Source organism: Pogoniulus pusillus, chromosome 4, assembly GCF_015220805.1.
Source record: "Pogoniulus pusillus isolate bPogPus1 chromosome 4, bPogPus1.pri, whole genome shotgun sequence".
NCBI lineage: Eukaryota > Metazoa > Chordata > Aves > Piciformes > Lybiidae > Pogoniulus > Pogoniulus pusillus.
The window spans coordinates 48,149,569-48,171,587 of NC_087267.1; the positions used below are offsets into that span (position 1 = coordinate 48,149,569).

Here is a 22,019-nt window from a genome sequence, read left to right on the forward strand (position 1 = left end):
TGGATGTTTGGAGGAAGTTCTTTACTGAGCAGGTGGTCATAGAATCAATCATAAACTCAGTCAGGGCTGGAAGGGACCCCAAGGAGCAGCCAGTTCCAACCCCCTGCCATGCCCAGGGACACCCTACCCTAGAGCAGGCTGCACACAGCCTCAGCCAGCCTGGCCTCAAATACCTCCAGCCATGGGGCCTCAACCACCTCCCTGGGCAACCCATTCCAGCCTCTCACCACTCTCCTGCTCAACAACTTCCTCCTCACCTCCAGCCTCACTCTCCCCACCTCCACCTTTTCTCCAACCCCTCACCACCTCAGCCAATTAGCAGGAAGTGGAAGAAGTTGCTTACATTTGGGTGGTATTTGTATGCTGTTGGGAAGCTTCCCCTTCCAGACTGGAAGAATCACAGAATGGTCTAGGTTGGAAAGGACCTCAAGGATCAGCCAGTTCCAACCACACAACATAGGCAGAGACACCTCCCACTAGGTCACTCAAGGCCTCATCTAACCTGGCCTTGAATACCTCCAGGGAGGTTGTGGAGCATAGAATCACCCAATGTGATCTTTGAGGTGCTGGAAGTGTCCAGAGCAGGGCAGCAAGGCTGGGGAGGGGCCTGGAGCACAGCCCTGTGAGGAGAGGCTGAGGGAGCTGGGGGGGTGCAGCCTGCAGCAGAGGAGGCTCAGGGCAGAGCTCATTGCTGCCTGCAGCTGCCTGCAGGGAGGCTGTAGCCAGCTGGGGTTGGGCTCTGCTGCCAGGGACAGCAGGCAGCCAGGGACAGAAGAAGGGGACACAGCCTGAAGCTGTGGCAGGGCAGGTCTATGCTGGATGTTAGGAGGAAGTTGTTGTCAGAGAGAGTGATTGGCATTGGAATGGGCTGCCCAGGGAGGTGGTGGAGTGGCTGTGCCTGGAGGTGTTGCAGCCAAGCCTGGCTGGGGCACTTAGTGCCATGGGCTGGGTGCTCGGGCAGGGCAAGCTTGGAGGGCTCTTCCAACCTACTTGATTCTGTGATCTATGATTCTAAGCAGCATTGCTCTTCCCCCCATACCAGCTTCCATACAACCTTCCCCTCCATCTCCAACACCTCCTTCACAGCAACAAGTTGTCCTTGCCCTGGTCCCCGTTCCCAGTTCATGCAGCCCTGCTCTGGTCCCCTCACTCCCTCAAAAGGCATGGGCTGTCTGTTCTAAAGGCACCAACTCTCCCTATCTCAGCTGTATTATAAACAAAGACAAACAAACTGACCCCAGAGCAGTGTGTGTGGAACGAGAACAAAACACTTCCAGCCCAAAGAAGTTTCCAATAAGTCACTCATTGAAATTCAGGAAGGGGAAAAAAAAAAACACCCAACCCAAAAGGGTAAAAATACCCCCACGTATCCAAGTTCTCTGAGGCCACTTCTTTCCCTCATCTGTGTTCCATCATCTTCTTCCTTATCCAAAAAAGTTGTGGTGTCCGTGGGAGTATGAAAAAACATTGGTGTGACCACCGCAAGGAACTCTCTGTCTGGCTGCAGAAGCCAGGCCTTACCCTGCCTCCAGCAGCTCAGCCTTGCTCTGACAGCCAGAAATGTCCTCTGGTGACAGAGCAAAGGGAGCCACTCACCCACCACAGTACTGCTGTGAAAATCCTGAGAGGCATCCCAGGGTCCCTGCTTCATGCCCAGGCAGAACATAACCTCCATGGGGAAGCAGCTCCTGGCTGGAATGTGTCCTAGACCATGGCACTGAGAGCCTCATCCAGTCTCTGAAATGGCCTCTACTGGCACCAGGGGAGGTCTAGATTAGAGATCAGGAAAAATTCCTTCACAGGAAGAGTGACTGGCATTGGAAGGGACTGTCCAGAGAGGTGGTGGAGTCACCCTCCTGGGAGGCACTCAAGAAAAGACTGGATGGGGCACTTAGTGCCATGACTTCAGTCTGTAACTGAGCCATGGGGAAAGATGTTAGTGCCATGGTCTGGGTGACTGGACAGGGCTGGGGGATAGGTGGGACTGGATGAGCTTGGAGGTCTCTTCCAACCTGCTTGAGTCTATGATTCTATGGTCTGGTTGATTGGATAGGGCTGGGGGATAGTTTGGACTGGATGATCATAGAATCATAGAATCAGTCATGGTTGGAAGGGACCCCAAGGATCAGCCAGTGCCAAACCCCCTGCCATGCCCAGGGACACCCCACCCTAGAGCAGGCTGCCCACAGCCTCAGCCAGCCTGGCCTCAAACACCTCCAGCCCACCTCCCTGGGCAACCCATTCCAGCCTCTCACCACTCTCATGCTCAACACCCTTCTCCTCACCTCCAGTTTGAACCTACCCATCTCCAGCTTCCTTCTTGCAGCCTGGTTGATTCCATGATTCTGTGGTCTGGGTGATTGGGCAGGGCTGGGTGCTAGGTTGGGCTGGATGAGCTTGGAGGTCTCTTCCAACCTGCTTGAGTCTATGATTCTATGACCTGACACCTTGGGGCATGACTTAATGGCCATGGTGGTATTAGACTGACAATTGGGCTCAATGAGCTTAGAGCTCTTTTCCATCTGAAACTAAATTCCCCTGTGGGGACTGCAGAAAGCCAGGCCACCTCTTCAGCCACACTCTGCCCCTGGTGGTTTGCAAAGCTTTACAAGGTGTTTACACACAGGTTTTTAAAAGGAGGGGGGAGGAAAGGCTCATTACAACATTGACTGTACACTGCTCTGCGTCACCAGAGAGCTCATTTCCAAGAGAGCACTCCCTGACACCTTGCTGCGTGCAGGCAGATCCCCAAATCTCCATCGCATACGTCACAGTCTTGCTAAAGTCACTGAGCAGCAAATTATCTTAATGACTGGGCTGGGTTAGGCAGCCAGGGGAAAAATACATCTAAATGGAAGCAGTTTTCCTCTTTTAGCCTCCTTTTCCACCCTCCAGCCCCTAAATTAATAATATATCATAGAATCACAGAATCAAGCAGGTTGGCAGAGACCTCCAAGCTCAGCCAGCCCAACCTAGCACCCAGCCCTGGCCAACCAACCAGCCCATGGCACTAAGTGCCCCAGCTAGGCTTGGCTTCAACACCTCCAGGCACGGTGAACTCCACCACCTGCCTGGGCAGCCCATTCCAATGCCAATCACTCTCTCTGACAACAACTTCCTCCTAACATCCAGCCTAGAGCTGCCCTGGCACAGCTTCAGGCTGCATCCCCTTCTTCTGCTGCTGGTTGCCTATATACACACACACACATAGAGAACACTGAACAACTTCATGCCCTGTGTTTGCCTTCTCCATCCATGGTAGCCTCTTCAATTAAATCTAATCTTTCTCTGGGAGGCAGAAGCAAGCAGTAAAAGTTACCTGTTTCCCAGTCAGTGCAGTTCCAGAGTTATACTCACATTTCTTCCTTGGAGAATGTAACTGCTTGTTGACACAATGGAGGCCAAGCATGCATTTATGGTGCATGATATCATTGTGTGGCTAATAGAGGGAGTTTACTTACTCCACAGATGACTGCCACAAGAGAATGTAATTGCTCAATAATGTGTCGATGTACCCATGGGAAGGGTTTAAGTCATCTGAGACCTGGCCTGGGCACTTGCCAGGAACCCCAGCACTGCCTCCAGTTTGCACGGAAGGGAGGAATTGTGGCCATCTGCTGCCAGAAGGATAAACAGGAGGAGGAAGAAAGGACGAGCCAAAAGGGCACTGGAAGTCCAGGAACTGGTGAGGCTTTCAGTTTGACATCAATACATGGGAGATTTTGTGATTAAGAAAAGAATAATTAGGTTTTAAGTTTCTGATTTAAGAGAAAGGCTAAGAAAAAAATACAAGAAGAGAAAAGAGAGAAGAGAGAAGAGAGAAGAGAGAAGAGAGAAGAGAGAAGAGAGAAGAGAGAAGAGAGAAGAGAGAAGAGAGAAGAGAGAAGAGAGAAGAGAGAAGAGAGAAGAGAGAAGAGAGAAGAGAGAAGAGAGAAGAGAGAAGAGAGAAGAGAGAAGAGAGAAGAGAGAAGAGAGAAGAGAGAAGAGAGAAGAGAGAAGAGAGAAGAGAGAAGAGAGAAGAGAGAAGAGAGAAGAGAGAAGAGAGAAGAGAGAAGAGAGAAGAGAAAAGAAAAGAAGTTAAGTTACCATTTTCTTTCTCTCTAAAGGGTGTAGGATGTGGAGAATGTTACCACCTAGCCACAAGAGCCTAGCAAATGCAAATGCCTCCTCCTAAGAACTGGTTGTGCCATGCTACTGTACAAAAACAAAAGGAGGAAAAAAGACTTATCAGAAAGTTGAACACAGCCAGAATGGGAAGAAACTGCTACCTAGATGGAGAAAACAACAGCTGGAAGAACAACAAACTTCTGAGGAGAGAAGTCAATGTCAGTGTGGTGTACTCCAGCACAGCTCAAGGCTCAAAGACAGAATCATAGAATCATAGACTCAAGCAGGTTGGCAGAGACCTCCAAGCTCATCCAGTCCAACCTAGCACCCAGCCCTGCCCAGTAACCCAGACCATGGCACTGAGTGCCCCAGCCAGGCTTGGCTGCAACACCTCCTGGCACAGCAACTCCACCACCTCCCTGGGCAGCCCATTCCAATGCCAATCACTCTCTCTGCCAACAACTTCCTAACAACATCCAGCCTAGACCTGCCCTGGCACAGCTTCAGCCTGGGTCCCCTTCTTCTGTTGCTGCCTGCCTGGCAGCAGAGCCCAACCCCACCTGGCTACAGCATCCCTGCAGGCAGGTGCAGGCAGCAATGAGCTCTGCCCTGCGCCTCCTCTTCTGCAGGCTGCTCTTCTCCAGCACCTCAACATCTCTCTGCAATGGAGGAGCCCAGAACTGGACACAGCACTGCAGATGTGGCCTGAGCAGTGCTGAGTACAAGGGAAGAAGAACCTTCCTCGTCCTGCTGCCCACACTGCTCCTGAGCCAGGCCAGGATGGCTCCCCAGTCTCAAGCTGTGCCAGGGCAGGTCTAGTCTGGATGTTAGGAGGAAATTCTGCACAGAGAGAGTGATTGGCATTGGAATGGGCTGCCCAGGGAGGTGGTGGAGTGGCCATGCCTGGAGGTGTTGAAGCCAAGCCTGGATGGGGCACTTAGTGCCATGGTCTGGGTGACTGGGCAGGGCTGGGTGCTAGGCTGGGCTGGATGAGCTTGGAGGGCTCTGCCAACCTGCTTGATTCAATGATTCTGTGATTCATGTAACCACTGCACCCTTAAATAAACCCCAAGCCCCAAGATCATCCCAGCTCAGCTAATTTCAGGTTAGTTTTTCACATGGGTTCTTTCCCCCCCAGCCCTCCCTCTGCTCCTCCCACCTCCCTCATCTAATTTTTTCCCACTTCCAAATAAATTCTAGGAATCTGCCCAGTGGCAGGTGGGTGGAGGCACTCCAGATACTGTTTGCTGGTAGCCCAGCAGTTATTTGTGGTTGACTTCTTTGGTTGCCCACAGGAATTTCCAGGGTGGTGTAAACAGACAGATGTGGGTTCTTCTCTGCTATATAGATCACACCAGAGAGAGATATCAAAGGCAAAAACCCAGATCCATGAATAATGCACCAGTGGCAGGGCTTGAAACTCAGAACTTTAAAGACTGGGCCTCTGAATTGATTGATTTAATTGTTGGGTATGGACATTTAAGCCACCATAGAGCTTTTGGAATCAAAACATCACTGAAAGGTTTCCCAAATGCTTAAAAGATCAGACAAAGTCAAAGTGGGCTCAAGGACTGGCAACTTCAAAGCTGCTCTGGCCCTGACAGCTCTGCCCTCAGCTTGAATGATAAATCATAGAATCAGTCAGGGTTGGAAGGGACCCCAAGGAGCAGCCAGTGCCAACCCCCCTGCCATGCCCAGGGACACTCTACCCTAGAGCAGGCTGCACACAGCCTCAGCCAGCCTGGCCTCAAACACCTCCAGCCATGGGGCCTCAACCACCTCCCTGGGCAACCCATTCCAGCCTCTCACCACTCTCCTGCTCAACAACTTCCTCCTCACCTCCAGCTTCACTCTCCCCACCTCCAGCTTTGCTCCATTCCCCCCAGGCCTGCCACTCCCTCACAGCCTCAAAAGTCCTTCCCCAGCTTTTTTTGTAGCCCCCTTCAGATCCTGGAAGGCCACAAGAAGGAATGTTTGTGTGCCTTGTGCTCACACAAGAGACACAGCAGGGCTTATTTTCCCTTGAGGTTAACAACCAGCAGCATGTGATTAAAAGCATGTTAAGAGGCCAGGACAAGCTGCTGATGATCCAGGACAAGCTGCAGACTATCCCTACCCTGCTACCGCCAGGTAAAGCCTTTTTCCCCCCCGGTTTATTTTTTCAGTGGGGTTTGTGTTTCTGCCAGCCTCTTTTCCAGCACTGCAGGTTGCAGAGGCACTTTGATTGCTGGCTGGACACAGGATCTGAAGCAGAAGGGAAAGGAGCCTGGGCTTTACCAGCACTGCACTGTCATCTTGCGGTTACAGCGCTCAGTCCTAACCCTTATTTGGCAATGCCTTGCACAGAACCTGATGTGAGCTGGAGGAAAGGCTGAGTGCCTCATTCCCGGAGCTCTGCTCTCTGTGGAGGCCTCCTTCCTGCCACTCCTCTGACAACAGCCTGACCTTGCCACTTGTTTCCATTTCGGTCCTTTTCACCTCCTTCCTTTGTGAGAGGAGAGCATGACCTCCTCCTCCACAAACCCAGCACCATTCAGAGCCTCCATCTCCTCCAGACTTGCAGCACTTCTGCCAACAGCTACTTGAAGACACATGCCCAGGGCTGTGCTCTGCAGGGCCCTCTTCTTGCCCAAGTTTCAGAATCAGAGAATCAAGCAGGCTGGAAGAGATCTTCAAGCTCAGCCAGTCCAACCTAGCACCCAGCCCTGCCCAATCAACCAGACCAAAGAACCAAGCAGGTTGGCAGAGACCTCCAAGCTCATCCAGCCCAACCTAGCACCCAGCCCTGCCCAAGCAACCAGACCATGGCACTCAGTGCCCCAGCCAGGCTTGGCTGCAACACTTCCAGGCATGGCCACTCCACCACCTCCCTGGGCAGCCCATTCCAATGCCAATCACTCTCTCTGGCAACAACTTCCTAACAACATCCAGCCTAGACCTGCCCTGGCACAGCTTCAGCCTGGGTCCCCTTCTTCTGTTGCTGGGTGCCTGGCAGCAGAGCCCAACCCCACCTGGCTACAGCCTCCCTGCAGGCAGCTGCAGGCAGCAATGAGCTCTGCCCTGAGCCTCCTCTGCTGCAGGCTGTACACCTCCAGCTCCCTCAGCCTCTCCTCACAGGGCTGTGATCCAAAGCCCTCACCAGCCTTGCTGCTCCACAACCTCCCTGGAGGTGTTCAAGGCCAGGCTGGGTGAGGCCTTGAGTAACTTGTTCTAGTGGGAGGTGTCCCTGCCTGTGCAGGGGGTTGGAACTGGACGATCTTTCAGCTCTCTTCCACCCTAAACCCTTCCACGATTCTGTGAGAACAGGGAGGGGGTGGCGCAGCTTGGTGTTGCAGAAGCACAGGAGAAGCTGCAGTCTCCTTAGAGGAAGAAAATCCACATGCACAGCATCCAGCTAGTGCCAAACCCGAGGTGCAGGGCTGCAAGAGCAGGATGCCTTGGCTCTGTTTCAAGCAAGACCACCTCCAGCAGCAGAAGGCAGCTGGATGGCTCAGCCCGTCCTTCGCCTCGCTTAACCCACACTGCCAACCAGGCTGCTAATTAGTACTAACTGTGACAGTGGTTTGTGTGATGTGGACAGCTGCTAGTGAAAAGCTGGACTGAGACCACCAACTCACTTCAGACAGGCCACGAAACAGCCATCTGAGGGTAACCACTTGGTCGCTAGCAACTTGGGTAGGATTCAAACTAGTGACTTGGAGGTGAAAAGGCTCCATGTTCAATTACCACTGCCCTGAGTCATCCCAGCCACCCTCTACAGTTACTTCTAAGTGCTTTGGTAAGCAATATCTGGGGACATTACATGTGTTCAGGAGGCTAAAAATATACATCTAAGCAGGCAGGGAAAGGAGCAGATCACCCAAAAGTTAACTCTGAGAAAGAAAATAAAAGGGGAGGGGGAGGGGGAAAAACCAACCCAGCAATTAAACCCCAACTCTGACACTTTAAGCTTGTTTGTTTGCTCTAAAAGATATTAAAGGCCCTCCCCTGCTCCACTTTGCCATTCCAATTAATTTCTTACCCCCAAAATTATGTAATATTTTATAAAGTAGTTGAAAATATTTATTTATCATTTACATATCTCTATATAAATGTATTTCTCTCTGTGTTATATATTTAATGCATATTTCATACACATTTCTATACCATATAATGACACAATATATATTCACTGGTAATCTACACACAATGTCACATATTTGTACACTATCTAATTCTATATATTTTTATGTAAGTCATATTTATCTATTAAATATTTATTTATATTTTATTTATATTTGTTTTATTCATTAAATAAAACTCTAAAATATGAAGCAAGAGAGGTTGTGCTTGGAATGAAATCACAACAACCCCAAGCAGTAGGATCTTTTTAATCAGACATACCTCATCCTCTGCACCAGCTGCAGAAGTTAACTTGAGCACAGCTCCACATGTCTCCTGGAAACAGTCTGCCAAGAAGCCAGCATGTCTCATGAACACATTGGGGTCCTCACTGGTAACTGGGCTCTTCTCACTTACTTTGGCCATCATCAGCTCTAACAGAGGAACTCTAGAATCAGAAAACCACTTGTTAGGCACATTCACTAAGCCAGCATCACTAAGTTTGCAGATGGCACCAAGCTAGGAGCAGTGTGGATCTGTTGGAGGGTAGGAGAACCCTGCAGAGTGACCTGGCCAGGCTGGATGGGTGGGCAGAGGCCAAGGGGGGTGAGACTGAACAAGGCCAAGTGCAGGGTTCTACACTGTGGCCACAACAACCCCAAGCAGCACTGCAGGCTGGGGCCAGAGTGGCTGAGAGCAGCCAGGCAGAGAGCTCATTGCTGCCTGCAGCTGCCTGCAGGGAGGCTGTAGCCAGGTGGGGTTGGGCTCTGCTGCCAGGCACCCAGCAACAGAAGAAGGGGACCCAGGCTGAAGCTGTGCCAGGGCAGGTCTAGGCTGGATGTTGTTAGGAAGTTGTTGCCAGAGAGAGTGATTGGCATTGGAATGGGCTGCCCAGGGAGGTGGTGGAGTGGCTGTGCCTGGAGGTGTTGCAGCCAAGCCTGGCTGGGGCACTGAGTGCCATGGGCTGGGTGCTTGGGCAGGGCTGGGTGCTAGGTTGGGCTGGGTGAGCTTGGAGGTCTCGTCCACCCTGGCTGATTCTATGACTCTAACAACAGTGCTCCTTTTTACCACTGTATTTTCTAAGCAGCCCAGTCTGTAGCAGAAGGGAAGGTGGGGGTGTGGGAAGGGTAACCCAACAAAGCAAAATGCTGAAAGATGGACCTAAAGCAGAGAACCTCCTCAGGCTGAAAAACAGCTCCCGGGGATCCCCACCCAGGGCTTCTCAAACGTGCAGCGCTGTGTGAAGAGCGACGCTGCCCTCTGGTACCCGGCTACAGAGTCTGCTGAATGCAGCCCCAGAGGGCCACCAATCTGTTTTTGTCACCTCTCCTGGGATCTGACAAACTCCCACCAGGGGCTGGGTTAAACAAGCCTGCAGCTTTTGAAACAAAGTGGCTTTTAATTGAGAAGCACCTGTGGAGAGAGAGGCTGCTGAACACTGATCACAGCTAGTGGCAGGGCAGGGGAGGGGGTCCGTGCATACGTCATACCTGCAGCACACTGCCCTGCCTTTCATAAAGCTGCCTGGAAGAGATGTGTAGGATTGGGCTGCACCCCATGGGTTTTCTTCCCAGCAAGCTGTTCCCAGGGCACTGAAAAGCTGTCATTCATAAAAAAAATGACTGAGGGGGAAGGAGGTAGCAAAGGGGAGTTCAGGAGGCCAAGGAGAGCACAGAATGAGACCCTCTGTAAAGCGTGCACCTGGTTAGGGCCACCATAATAGCTTAACTGGGAAGCTGTAAGCTCCAAACTGGGGGAGGTGGAGAAGAAGGAAAAGAGAATGAAAGCCTGTTCTGATATCAACGTACACTTTAACCCATGGAGTGCAGGCTCGTGGCAGATAGAAACATAGAATCAACCAGGTTGGAAGAGACCTCCAAGATGCATTTATTAATTGATGAGGGAGATGATAATGAAAGCTTCTTCTGATATCAACATACTTTTAAGCCACAGAGTGCAGGCTCATGGCAGAGAGATGCATTCATTAATCAGTGAGGAAAAGAATAATGAAAGCTTGTTCTGATATCAACATACACTTTTAAGCCACGGAGTGCAGGCTCATGGCAGAGAGATGCATATATTAATCAATGAGGGAAAGGATAATGAAGGGATGTTCTGATATCAAAATGCAGTTTAACCCTTGGAGTGCAGGCTCGTGGCAGAGGGATGTAATTCAGAATGAATGAAAAAGAGAATGGAGCAGAGCACTCTTCAGACACATCTTGGTATCACTACATAGACATGGGCAGGGACCAGAGGTAGGAAAACAACAAAACATGAGGTTAAAATAAGTGAATTGTGGCCCAGAGAGCAGTTGAGAGTAGAGCCTGGGTGCCAGCGCTGCCTAAATGCAGTAATGAACAACTAACTCCTGTTAACAATGGGTGAAAAAACCCAAACCCCCCAAAAAACCACAACAGCCCCAAGCAGCACTACAGGCTGGGGACAGAGTGGCTGAGAGCAGCCAGGCAGAGAGGGACCTGGAGGTAGTGGTAGATAGTGGCTGAAGATGAGGCAGCAGAGTGCCCAGGTGGGCAGCAGAGCCAATGGCATCCTGGGCTGGCTCAGGAGCCTCCTCTTCTCTACACTGCTCTTCTCCAGCACCTCAACATCTCTCTGGAATTGAGGAGCCCAGAACTGGACACAGCACTCCAGGGGTGGCCTGAGCAGTGCTGAGCACAGGGGTGGGCACAAGAACTTCCCTTGTCCTGCTGCCCACACTGCTCCTGAGCCAGCCCAGGATGCCATTGGCTCTGCTGCCCACCTGGGCACTGCTGCCTCAGCTTCAGCTCCTCTCCCCCAGCACCCCCAGGGCCCTCTCTGCCTGCCTGCTCTCAGCCACTCTGGCCCCAGCCTGCAGTGCTGCTTGGGGTTGTTGTGGCCAAAGTGCAGAACCTGCCCTTGGCCTTGTTCAGTCTCATCCCCTTGGCCTCTGCCCACCCACGCAGCCTGGCCAGGTCCCCCTGCAGGGCTCTGCTACCCTCCAACAGCTCCACCACTGCTCCAAACTTGCTGTCATCTACAAACCCTAACCCTCCCTAGAGGTGTTCAAGGCCAGGTTGGATAAGGCCTTGAGCAACCTATTCTAGTGAGAGGTGTCCCTGCTAATAGCAGTGGGTTGGAACTAGTTGAGCTCTAAAGTCCCCTCCAACGTAAACCATTCTACGATGCTGTGATTCCATGACTTACCGCTTAGAGTTGAGCTGATGTAAGTGATGAGCTACAAGAAAGTCCACTATCATGAATCACAGAATCAGACAGGGTTGGAAGGGACCACAAGGAGCAGCCAGTTCCAACCCCCTGCCATGCCCTGGCACACCCTACCCTAGAGCAGGCTGCACACAGCCTCAGCCAGCCTGGCCTCAAACACCTCCAGCCATGGGGCCTCAACCACCTCCCTGGGCAACCCATTCCAGCCTCTCACCACTCTCCTGCTCAACATCCTCCCCACGTCCAGGCTGTGAGCTCAGCACATGGCAGCTGAACTCCGCAGGGCCCTGGGAGAAGAGCAGCACACGAACTCTTGACGGCTTCCCCCGCGGAGGGCAGCGGCGGCTCGCAGCGCTCCCCCCGCGCAGGCAGGGGCGGTGCCGTCAGCACCCTGGACAGCACCTGCGGGGCCGCCGCCGCCACCCAGCGCGGCCGCCGCGCCCGGCCCCCCGCAGCCCCGCGCACTGCCCGCCGCACCGGCTGCCAGCGCCGCCCTCGAACGCGCCAGCCAGGCGGGTACGGCGTAGGGAAGCGGTAGGGACTTTAGGGAGGCAGTGAAAAGGCAAGGTAAAACGCAGCCCTCTGCTTCGTCACCCTCCAACACTCGATCCGACGAGTAAGGCAGCTTAGAGCACTGTCAGAAGACAGCAAACAAGAGGACGGAATAACAATTGCATAGGTCAGGCACAAAGATTTATGGTTACTTGGTTCTATATATCTGTATCTATCCATATCTATAGCCATATCTAGCTATCTAATATAAATATATATTGTATTCTATTATATTATGAGGTTGATGCTACTTTTGGGTACAGCCTCATGTTTTTAGCACTTTTTCTCTTGCAACAAGAGGGGAATTCTTTTGAGCCTTTACTAAGCACTCAGAGCAGCCTCAAAATACAAGACACGACTGCTGCCATAGCCTAAAGGCTACAACAATGCCATTAACTGCCTAGGATTTTCTTTTGTTGCTGTTAGTTGCACATAAAAATGTATTTTACAAGCACTTTAGGCAAAACATCCTGAAATTATGAGCCTGTCCTTATAGAAGCAGTATAAATTCAGAGCTTTCCAAACTGATTTCCCACAATTTGCAAGAAGCCTCCTCAAAAAAAATCTATCCACTCCCAGAAGAAAAAAAAAAAACAAACCAACTCCCTGCTCTCTTTTAATAAAAAATAGACCTAAAAAAAAGGGGGGGGGAGGGAAGTAAAAAAGCAAGATCTGATCACTATTGTCTGAAAGCACTCGAAAGCAATAAGATGGTCACAGGACTTGATCTGACTGCTCCAGCCCTTTACAAACTCAATAAAGCTTGCTTTTTATGACTGATTGCTGCGCTGTATTAATCCCCCCAGCATATAAAACAAGCCTATTGGAGACTGGGACTCCACTGGGGGAAGACAGGGAAGCTGTTGTGTTCCAGGAATTAATCCATCTAGGAAAATCAAAAGCCAGCCCCTCACAATACAGTAATCAGCATGTTCCCCAGTGTGAAAGGCCTCCGCTTCCCATTTAGAAGACACAATTATTGCTCCATTATGCACTGAAACACACAACCCCCTTTTATTTATTTGTGTTATTATATGGCTGCTGTTCAGGGGTTTGTGCCTGTTCCATTGGTGGGTACACATCCACCAAATTAAACACCCTCCCCCCCCCCCAAAAAAAAAACCAACCCTATTTCCAGCTGCTTAAAAGGGAAAAAAGGGACTCCTACTGCTTTTTTTTTTTCCACCAGCAAAGTTCTTTCTGGATTTGCTTTGTGAACAGGATTTTAACTCTTTATGACCCTAAGTAAAAGGAAATTCTTTGCATTTTTTTTTCCTTACACAGAAAGTTAATTTTCTGTTCAGGGAATTGATGCTGGTTTTTTCTTCCTCCTTTCTCCTCTTTTCTTCTTTCTCCTCAGGGCTACAATAAAAAAAACACAAAACATTTGGGGTTTCATCATTGCTCAATTCAAAATAACTTCACTGTGTGATTACCTATTTAGTGCTCCTTTGTTGTAGCAAAGATGTAGTTCCTGCATTTTGAAGTTGAATGATGTAGTCCTCCACATGAAATACACGTATTTTATAAGTAGAATTCTTTACTTCCCCCCCCCCCCCAATCTATGTGCTACAAGTATTAATTTTCCATTGTGCTACGGAGATAAAGATTACAACAACTGAACGCCACCAGCTGTAAATCTTAAGTGACACAGCAATTAAACTGCTAAACGAGTGCTGGCCTAAACATAAAAATGAAGGGCCAATGGAAACCACTGAGAAACCACAAGCTGATAGATCATGTCCTCAAGAAAAGCAGACACCCTTTTCCACCCAGCCAGTGAAAGGCACCTTAGTGCAATCAGCAGTGAAACTCAGCAGCTTTTAATAGCCACTGAAATGTTCCTCTCAAATCAATTTTGTTTTAAAGCAACTGAAGCACTTTGTTTCTATGAACACTTATTCCCCACTAACACAAAAGAACACTTTTCTCTCCCACTCGTTTTTAAAGTAAGGAGCAACAGAAGTTAAGAGTCTTTGTTCCTACTGCCATTACCCCTTCCTCTGCATCCTTAACTTAAAGACAGTAGCATCCTTGTCTTCGAAACCAGCTGGGGATTAAAACCTGACAGGGTCAACTCCACAGTTCCACCCGGTGGGCATGGTATAGACAACAAAACCTTATGGTTAGAATCATAGAATCATGCAGGGTTGGAAGGGACCCCAAGGAGCAGCCAGTGCCAACCTCCCTGCCATGCCCTGGCACACCCTACCCTAGAGCAGGCTGCACACAGACTCAGCCAGCCTGGCCTCAAACACCTCCAGCCATGGGGCCTCAAACACCTCCCTGGGTAACCCCTGCCAGCCTCTCACCACTCTCCTGCTCAACAACTTCCTCCTCACTTCCAGCCTCACTCTCCCCACCTCCAGCTTTGCTCCATTCCCCCCACTCCTGCCACTCCCTCACAGCCTCAAAAGTCCCTCCCCAGCTTTTTTGGAGCCCCCTTCAGATCCTGGCAAGCCACAAGAAGGTCCCCTGGGAGCCTCCTCTGCTGCAGCCTGCACAGCCCCAACTCTTTCAGGCTGTGCTCACAGCAGAGCTGCTGCAGCCTCTCAGCATCCTCCTGGCCCTGCTCTGGACACTCTCCAGCATCTCCACAGCCCTCTTGTCCCAGGGGCACCAGAGCTGGATGCAGGACTCCAGCTGGGGTCTCAGCAGAGCGCAGTAGAGACCAGAAAAGTTAACTGGAAAAGATCTTGGCTGTTGTAAGCACGAGAACAGATTGTTCACAGTTCCCAGTACCATGTGAGGGCTTTCCCATTTTGAAATCAAAATGCAAGCTGAAGGAACAGGAGGCTGAATGCAGCTTCAGGGCAGTCTTGCTTTTCTGGCCAAGAATGGGATTAAATGATGAGATGGTGATGAGCAGTTTCACTTGTCTCAGACCTTCCTGTCAGACACCACCCAAGAGAGCCACAGGACAGCAATGACAGAGAAGTGTTAGTAACATTCACCTCAAATTCCTCCTTTGCTTATGCATGGAGGATTAAGTTTCTTGGCTACTAGGGCAAAGCTATGGCACGCACAGAGTTAACCATGCCCCCCTCCTTTTCTTCACCCCCCTCTTTCTCCCCCATCTCATTCATGCCACATTCCACAGTGGCAGGGTCCAACAACAATATAGGAGGGTACCCAAAATGAAGAGGCAGGGCCTTCCATTCTTCTTCCTCTCTTGAATTAATTAACTGGAAATGAGTTTTGTCAATGTTTTGGAAAGGCAGAGGGGTGAAAAGAAACTGCTAGAATTAATCACAGTGAGAAACTACCTCTTCAGCAGTCTGCCAGAGTTCAGAAAACCCATGAGAAGTGCAAAATAAAAGGAAAGTGGGCTGACTTACCATCCAAAGGAACAAATAACATTCAAACAAACACCCAAGTCTCCAAAACAGAGACATGCCCCAGCGCAAAGGAATGTAGCATCTGTTGCCACAACAGCTTCAGCTTTGTTTTTAATACACTTGTCATGGAGGCTGAAAGGTAACGAGGTAGAAAAGACAATTTACTGCTAATTGAAGTAGATGGAAGGCATGGTGTGTTTCCTTCACTGAACATTTATGTGCACCCAGTATTTATGTCCCACAGACCCTTCTGCAAGTAGAGATACTCAAGCACCGTGACTGAAAATGAATAACTTCCATTGTTCAGCCCTGACTCAGCACCAAGCTTCCAGACAGAGCAGGCAGACTGCAAAGGAGTCATTTCTTTGTGGCGTTTTTAATGAGAGTTACCTCCAGGTTCGGAAACAGCAATGCTCACAACTCCACACACAGCATCCTTCGACTAGCAAAAGGAGGGAGAAACATCATTCCTTTTGGACCCTTTCCCAGGGGTTAACTTACTCAGGTGTTTAGCAAACCTGTAGGTGTCCCTTTCTTTACAACAGCCAGGCAGAAACTACAATTTGGCAGCATTTCCCAGAATGAAAGCAGCACTCCCAGCAGACTGGGACCAGAGCTGAAGAAATCTTGACTGCCTGAGCAGGGAAAAATATTTTCCAAGGGAAATCCTCTTCTACTGATTTGCTCTTCATTCTTTTTCCTTCAGGAGGGCTTTTTCCTGGCAGAGCTCAGAATTAACTTGTCGTCTCGTTTCTCTATCTCTAAACCCATGCTCTCCAGGGCAGAGCTGTCTGCCAGCCTCTTGTGCTCCAGCTGGGCAATAAACTCCTGGTTTCTCTCGTTCTGCTCAGTGAGATTTCGGATGGCAAACACTGCCCACTGCTTCACAACTGTTGGGTGAAGTTAAGGACCAGTTCTTTGTTTAAAGACAAAACAACACTTAATTCTCTCTTACTACTGCATTCCCCTCCCACCCTCCTTCCCCCAGATCCCAGAAACCCAGCAAGAGAGCAGAAAGCAAGGATTAGAAAACGACAGGCCTTTGGAGGCAATGCCTCTGAACCTCAAAGTACGGCACAGGAGGCAACTGTCAGCTTAAATGAGCTACGACCATGGACTTCAGGCAACTCTGCCAGGCTACACCTCGAATTCAACAACAGCACAACAGGCAACTCTGCCAGGCTACACCCTGAATTCAACAACAGCACAACAGGCAACTTTGCCAGGCTACACCTCGAATTCAACAACAGCACAACAGGCAACTCTGCCAGGCTACACCTCGAATTCAATAGCACAACAGGCAACTCTGCCAGGCTACAGCTTGAATTCAACAGCACAACACAACAAACCAGGAATGAGCTGCAGGAATTAAAAGAACATATTGTTTTAAACCAAAATTATAGTTAATTAAAATACTCCAACAGTCTTCCTTGTGAGCCTTCCAAAAAAGAATCATTTCTCTTGAAGAAGTCAGTCACTGCATTTACAGTTCAAACAGGTCAATGCTGCACTTCCAAGAACTGGCAAACAAAGTGAGCTATAGACCAGGTACAAGAAAATCCACAACTATTCTATTTCCAGTGTAAGAGCTGAAGAAGCACAAAGAGAACCATATCTTATCAGGGTTAACAACTGAACATAGCACAAATAAGATGGGGGACACTCAAAGTATTTAACTTCTGAACTCTGCTCCTCGTGCCTGGGTGCTTTCACAAACAGAACAGATACTAACATCACCAGCAGGTAGCTCCTGATCATGTTTAAATGGGCACAAGCTGCAACTCATTCACCTTCTAAGGTGGTCCCTTGAGGCCAGGATTGAGGCACATGTCAGGGTTATAGACAAAGGATTTAAATTCCCAGGATTATCAGTCAGGAATCTCCCACGTGAACTACAGTGTTCGTTTTATGATGTGTCAGAGATGTTAGTCCCAATTCTGCAGCTGAAAGCTATGCTATGATAAAATCTTCCCCAGGTTACCCATATGGGAGGCAAGGCATTCTGAATCACACAAGAGTGGTTTGCCTGCAGGGCACCAATTATTTACTACATGTAGCTTCACATCCAGCATAAGAACATGCATAATTTACTCATCTCCTTGACGTCTTTTGGGTTGGACAGTGCCTAAGCACAGAGATAAGAGAGTGTTCCTGTGGGCATTTGCCAGGGGTTGGCTGGAGGGGGAAACTGCAGTTGTGGCCAAAAGAATAAAGCAGGGGAGCTGGGCTTTCTCCCCCAGTCTACCAGGACAGCATTTGCACAGGGCAGTATCACTGCACACTCTCACACTGACACTGCTACCACTCTCGCCGTGCCCCCTGCAGTGGCTGTTGCCTCTGCTTCCAGCTACCCCTCAGGATGACACGCTTTGAGCAGAGGCAGTTTCTCAAGCTGGGCTGCTGGATGCAACAGGCAACGTGGGTGAACAAAAGCATGCAGCAGAAGCAGCTTTGCTACATACGACCTGATCCTGCCTCACATGTTAGGAGAGAGGAAGTGATAAAATACGAACACAAGGGACCAAAAAAGAGAAGTTTACGACTGCATCTAACCACAACACTGCTTATATGCCAAGAGAGCACTGAGAAGGCACTGCAATAAAAAGCACATGAGGAACTGTGAGGGTGACAGAGCCCTGGCACAGGCTGCCTAGGGGGGTTGTGGAGTCTCCCTCTCTGGAGAGGGACCTGCCTGGATGCATTCCAGTGTAATCTGTTCTGGGTGATCCCGCTCTGGCAGGGGGGGTTGGACCAGATGACCTTTCCAGGTCCCTTCCAGCCTCTAACAACATTCTGTGAACTGTCAACAGAGAGAGAAAGAGTTTAAAGCAAGCAGCTTGGACAAACATCCCAGGAAACATGCATGGTAGGGAACAACCCTGCACTTGCCTGCAACACTGAAACAGCTCCCTGCTGTCTAGCAGCACTTCCCACTTATTTTCACGTTCAAGCAGCCCAGAACCCAAAGTCAACAATGGCAAAGCAGTCACAGTCTGGGGCTTTTCTCTGGCAGAGTTCCTCAGGCAGTCAGGACACACGCTGCACACCACCTTCACTTTAGAATTCCTGATCTCTCACAGGGTAGAAAGCAGGAAAACCAAATCATTGCCTATTCCATCAAATCCCCAACAGGTGGACACGACACAGACTGTCAGTGTGCACCCTCCTGTGAGTGTATCACTGCTACAATCCAGTGAAAAGCCAAGGGCCAAATTATGTCTAAGATACACAAATGGAATGCTTGAGTATATAAAACAGCAAAGAAATGCAATCATTTAGGAGTAGAATCTCCCTCATCAGCTCCAGTAGGTGAGAATAAGTTTCGGAGTTGTACAGTACAGAAGTCAACAAATGCAGATAGCCAAAGGCTGGTACTCAGCAGGTCCTTCTGAGGCCTGATTTCATGAGTGCCAATAAGTAACACCAAATCCTCCCAACGGCCTGTGAGAAACATGCTGCCAGCCTCCCTGGCTCTGCTCCTGGGACGAGGAGCAGACTTCTCTTGCTGTGCTCCTAAAACACAGCTCTGCATAAAACAAAAGCACTTGCACAAAAGGATACCTCTTAAAAAAAACCCCAGAGTGGCAGTTCTCCATCATGCAAAATGCCACACAGAGGAAAAAAAGTCCTCTCCAGTTTACTTCTTTTTGTTGTGTATCAGTCTTGGGAATAATCCTGTTACCATCATCTTGATGTCCTTGGGCACAAAACCAGTGCCAAAGCCCACAGCAAACGATGGTTTGCTATTATCATAGCCATTCATGCTGACATAATATCTGAGACATCCCCATTATCTTATGGACCCCAGCATCATTATGGCATTTATCATTATTGACTACTGTAGCTGAAGCTGCAAAATGGTTTCAATAACGTTTTCACTCATTCAAACCCCCTTTTCTGTACGTGGGGTTCCCATTGTCACTGCAGCCATGAATATGCATGGCTTCCCTTGTTCACATGCTGTGAGAGGCTAAGACCTTTGCATGGCTGTGTGCAGACCTAGACAGACTTAAGTGTCAGCAGAGATTAAAGCTAGTCTCCAGCTAATATTCACATTACCCTCTTGCTCCTCTCCAAAGAAAATTAGACATATTCTGGAGGCTCTAATCCTACCAACACTTTAAGCACTTTATTGTATGGTCAGCTTTAGAAAGAGAGCTTCTAAAGTTTCCATAGTTACTACAAATAAGAGCATGAGCCTGTTTGTTGGGAGGCTGGATAACAGAAAGTGCCTGCAGTAAGCACAGAAGAGCTGACTGCCTGGGCTCCTCCAGATCTGTCCAGCAGGGCACACTGCACCCTCAAACTGAGGAACACCACAGCAACGTGAAGGCTGCAATAGCTCTGGCATCGTGGCAATAGGGAAGGAAGGGAGAGACAGAGAGAGAGAGCAGGAGAGAGTGGGAGAAAGGAAGAAGTGTTGCAGGAGCTGCATTAAAAGGCTACCTGTGTGTAGGCAATGAAAGCAAACACACACACACCTTTACAGCAGCTTTCTCTCCCTGGACTCCTATGTTATTCTCATGTACACAAGCAGTAACAAGAGCGAATTGACTCCCTCTACTCCTTCTGTGACCTCCTCATACAGCAATTTAAAATCCATCACCTGAACCCTTCTGGGGCTGTAACTTTGCACACCAGGGAGTGGGACACACAGGGAGAGGAGAAGTAGAGAAAATGTGCTGTCAGCTTGTCCTAGATGGAGAGCAATGCTACCAGCTAGACTGAAGCATGACAATCTCTGCCACTGACTCCCATGGAAGTTTTGCCAGTGTCTGCACTGGGAACTTGTCACAGTCCTCTTGTTTCTTTTCCTATGGATTCTGCTAGAGGAGGTTGCTGGAGTGCAAGCCAGCAATAACACAGTGATGGATTTGTAAGTGGAATGGTGTATGAAAACACAAGCACATATTGTCAGGAGTCACTACCCAATACCCCCAGGTCCTGTCCCTCAGGGCTGCTCTCAGCCATTCCACACCCAGCCTTAACAATCCATAAGGGTCCTGATGCCTGCTGTAGACCTACTAACAATATTTAGTTCAAGTTGGACCTTCTCATATGAGAATGAAAAACTGGAATGCTCTCTTTGGGCAATGGTTTTTAAGTCCTCCTCATCAGTAATGCATCCCATGGCTCTCTACAACTACCTGAAGGGAAGCTGTAGCCAGGTGGGGTTGGGCTCTGCTGCCAGGCAACCAGCAACAGAAGAAAGGGACCCAGTCTCAAGTTATGCCAGGACAGGTCTAGGCTGGATGTTAGGAGGAAGTTGTTGGCAGAGAGAGTGATTGGCATTGGAATGGGCTGCCCAGGGAGGTGGTGGAGTGGCTGTGCCTGGAGGTGTTGCAGCCAAGCCTGGCTGGGGCACTTAGTGCCATGGGCTGGGTGCTTGGGCAGGGCTGGGTGCTAGGTTGGGCTGGATGACCTTGGAGCTCTCTTCCAACCTGCTTGATTCTATGATTTGTAACCCTGTTGATACCTAAAGCAGAGGTCATTTCTGCTGCAGGTAACTCCCACCTGGTCCAAGAGCTCACCAGGAGGGTTGGCCCATTCATAGCCAAACAAGCTCCCATCTCCACCACTACGTGGCAGCAAAGCTTCACTGCAAATGCATGAAGATGCCTGCAGCCAGTCCTTTCCTACTTCTTAGTGGGACAGGAAGGCCAGTGCCCAGCCTGGTCTGCCCAGCTGGTGCAGCCTGCAAGCACTCCTCATACCAACTGGCTTCAGTGAAACATCTCAGTAAAGACAGAAAGCCTCTCACCCAAACCCAGACCCATGCTCTGCAGCTTTAGTGCCACCCTGTAGGAGGAATCTGCTTTGTTAAAGAACAATGGGATCCATCCCAGGGTGCTGAGAGAGCTGGCAGCTGAGCTGCCCAAGCTGCTCTCCATCATTTATCAACAGTCCTGCCACACTGGAGAGGCTCCCAAAGTCTGGAAGCTGCCAATGTGATCCCATCCACAATAAGGGCTGGAGGGAGGAACCAGGAAATTCCAGACCTGTCAGCCTGACCTCAGTGCCAGGCAAGGGCCATGGAACAGCTCATCTTGAGTGCCACCACAGAGCACCTACAGGATGGCCAAGGGATCAGGCCCAGCCAGCATGGGTTTAGAAAGGGCAGGTCCTGCCTGACCAACCTGAGCTCCTTTTATGATCAGGTTACTGCCTGGTACATGTGGGGCAGGCTGTGGATGGAGTCTGCCTGGACTGATTGGACAGGGCTGGGTGCTAGGTTGGACTGGATGAGTTTGGAGGTCTCTTCCAACCTGCCTGATTCTATGAAGCAGGGAAAACCACACAGCTTCAAGTCATCAAAGAGTTCAGTGCTGAGGCACATTCTCCATAAGCCACAGCCTGTACAAACCATCAAACACCCACAGTGGAAAACAACTCTGCATTAGAGTAAGATTATTTTTCAGTTCCCCAGCTAAACAGTGGCTACCTCCCCCTCTAGCAAATCAAGGCCATCTTTCTGGCTCCCTGTACTTACATCACTCCCTGAACCTGTAGGGATGGCTCCATCTCTTAAAATGTGCCTAGTGTGACAGAGGTCTCTTTGAAGCAGGACTGATCTCTTCTGTCCAGCCAGCAGCCAGGCATGTTCTCTCATGTAGGGCTCTCACTCAAAGGTCACTTCTGTCATTTCCTGTGCCCAACAAATGGATTTTAAGACTAGAATGGCTGATTAGACTCTGCCCAACACCTCCACAG

General features: G+C 49.8%; 1 protein-coding gene across 3 annotated transcripts in view; it reads right to left on the bottom strand.

Annotated features, from left to right (window-relative positions):
- ATXN10 (ataxin 10) overlaps positions 1-22,019 on the bottom strand; it is a 112,937-nt gene that overhangs the window by 19,378 nt on the left and 71,540 nt on the right. For 2 of the 3 annotated variants that reach the window (XM_064142827.1, XM_064142826.1), the window contains one exon: positions 15,666-16,198. In XM_064142827.1, the coding sequence (XP_063998897.1) occupies positions 16,011-16,198 (188 nt within the window). In that variant the 3' untranslated portion in view covers positions 15,666-16,010. Of the gene's footprint in view, positions 1-8,490; positions 8,657-13,250; positions 13,333-15,665; positions 16,199-22,019 lie in introns of those variants that run through there. The other variant, XR_010302180.1, reaches the window with a different exon arrangement.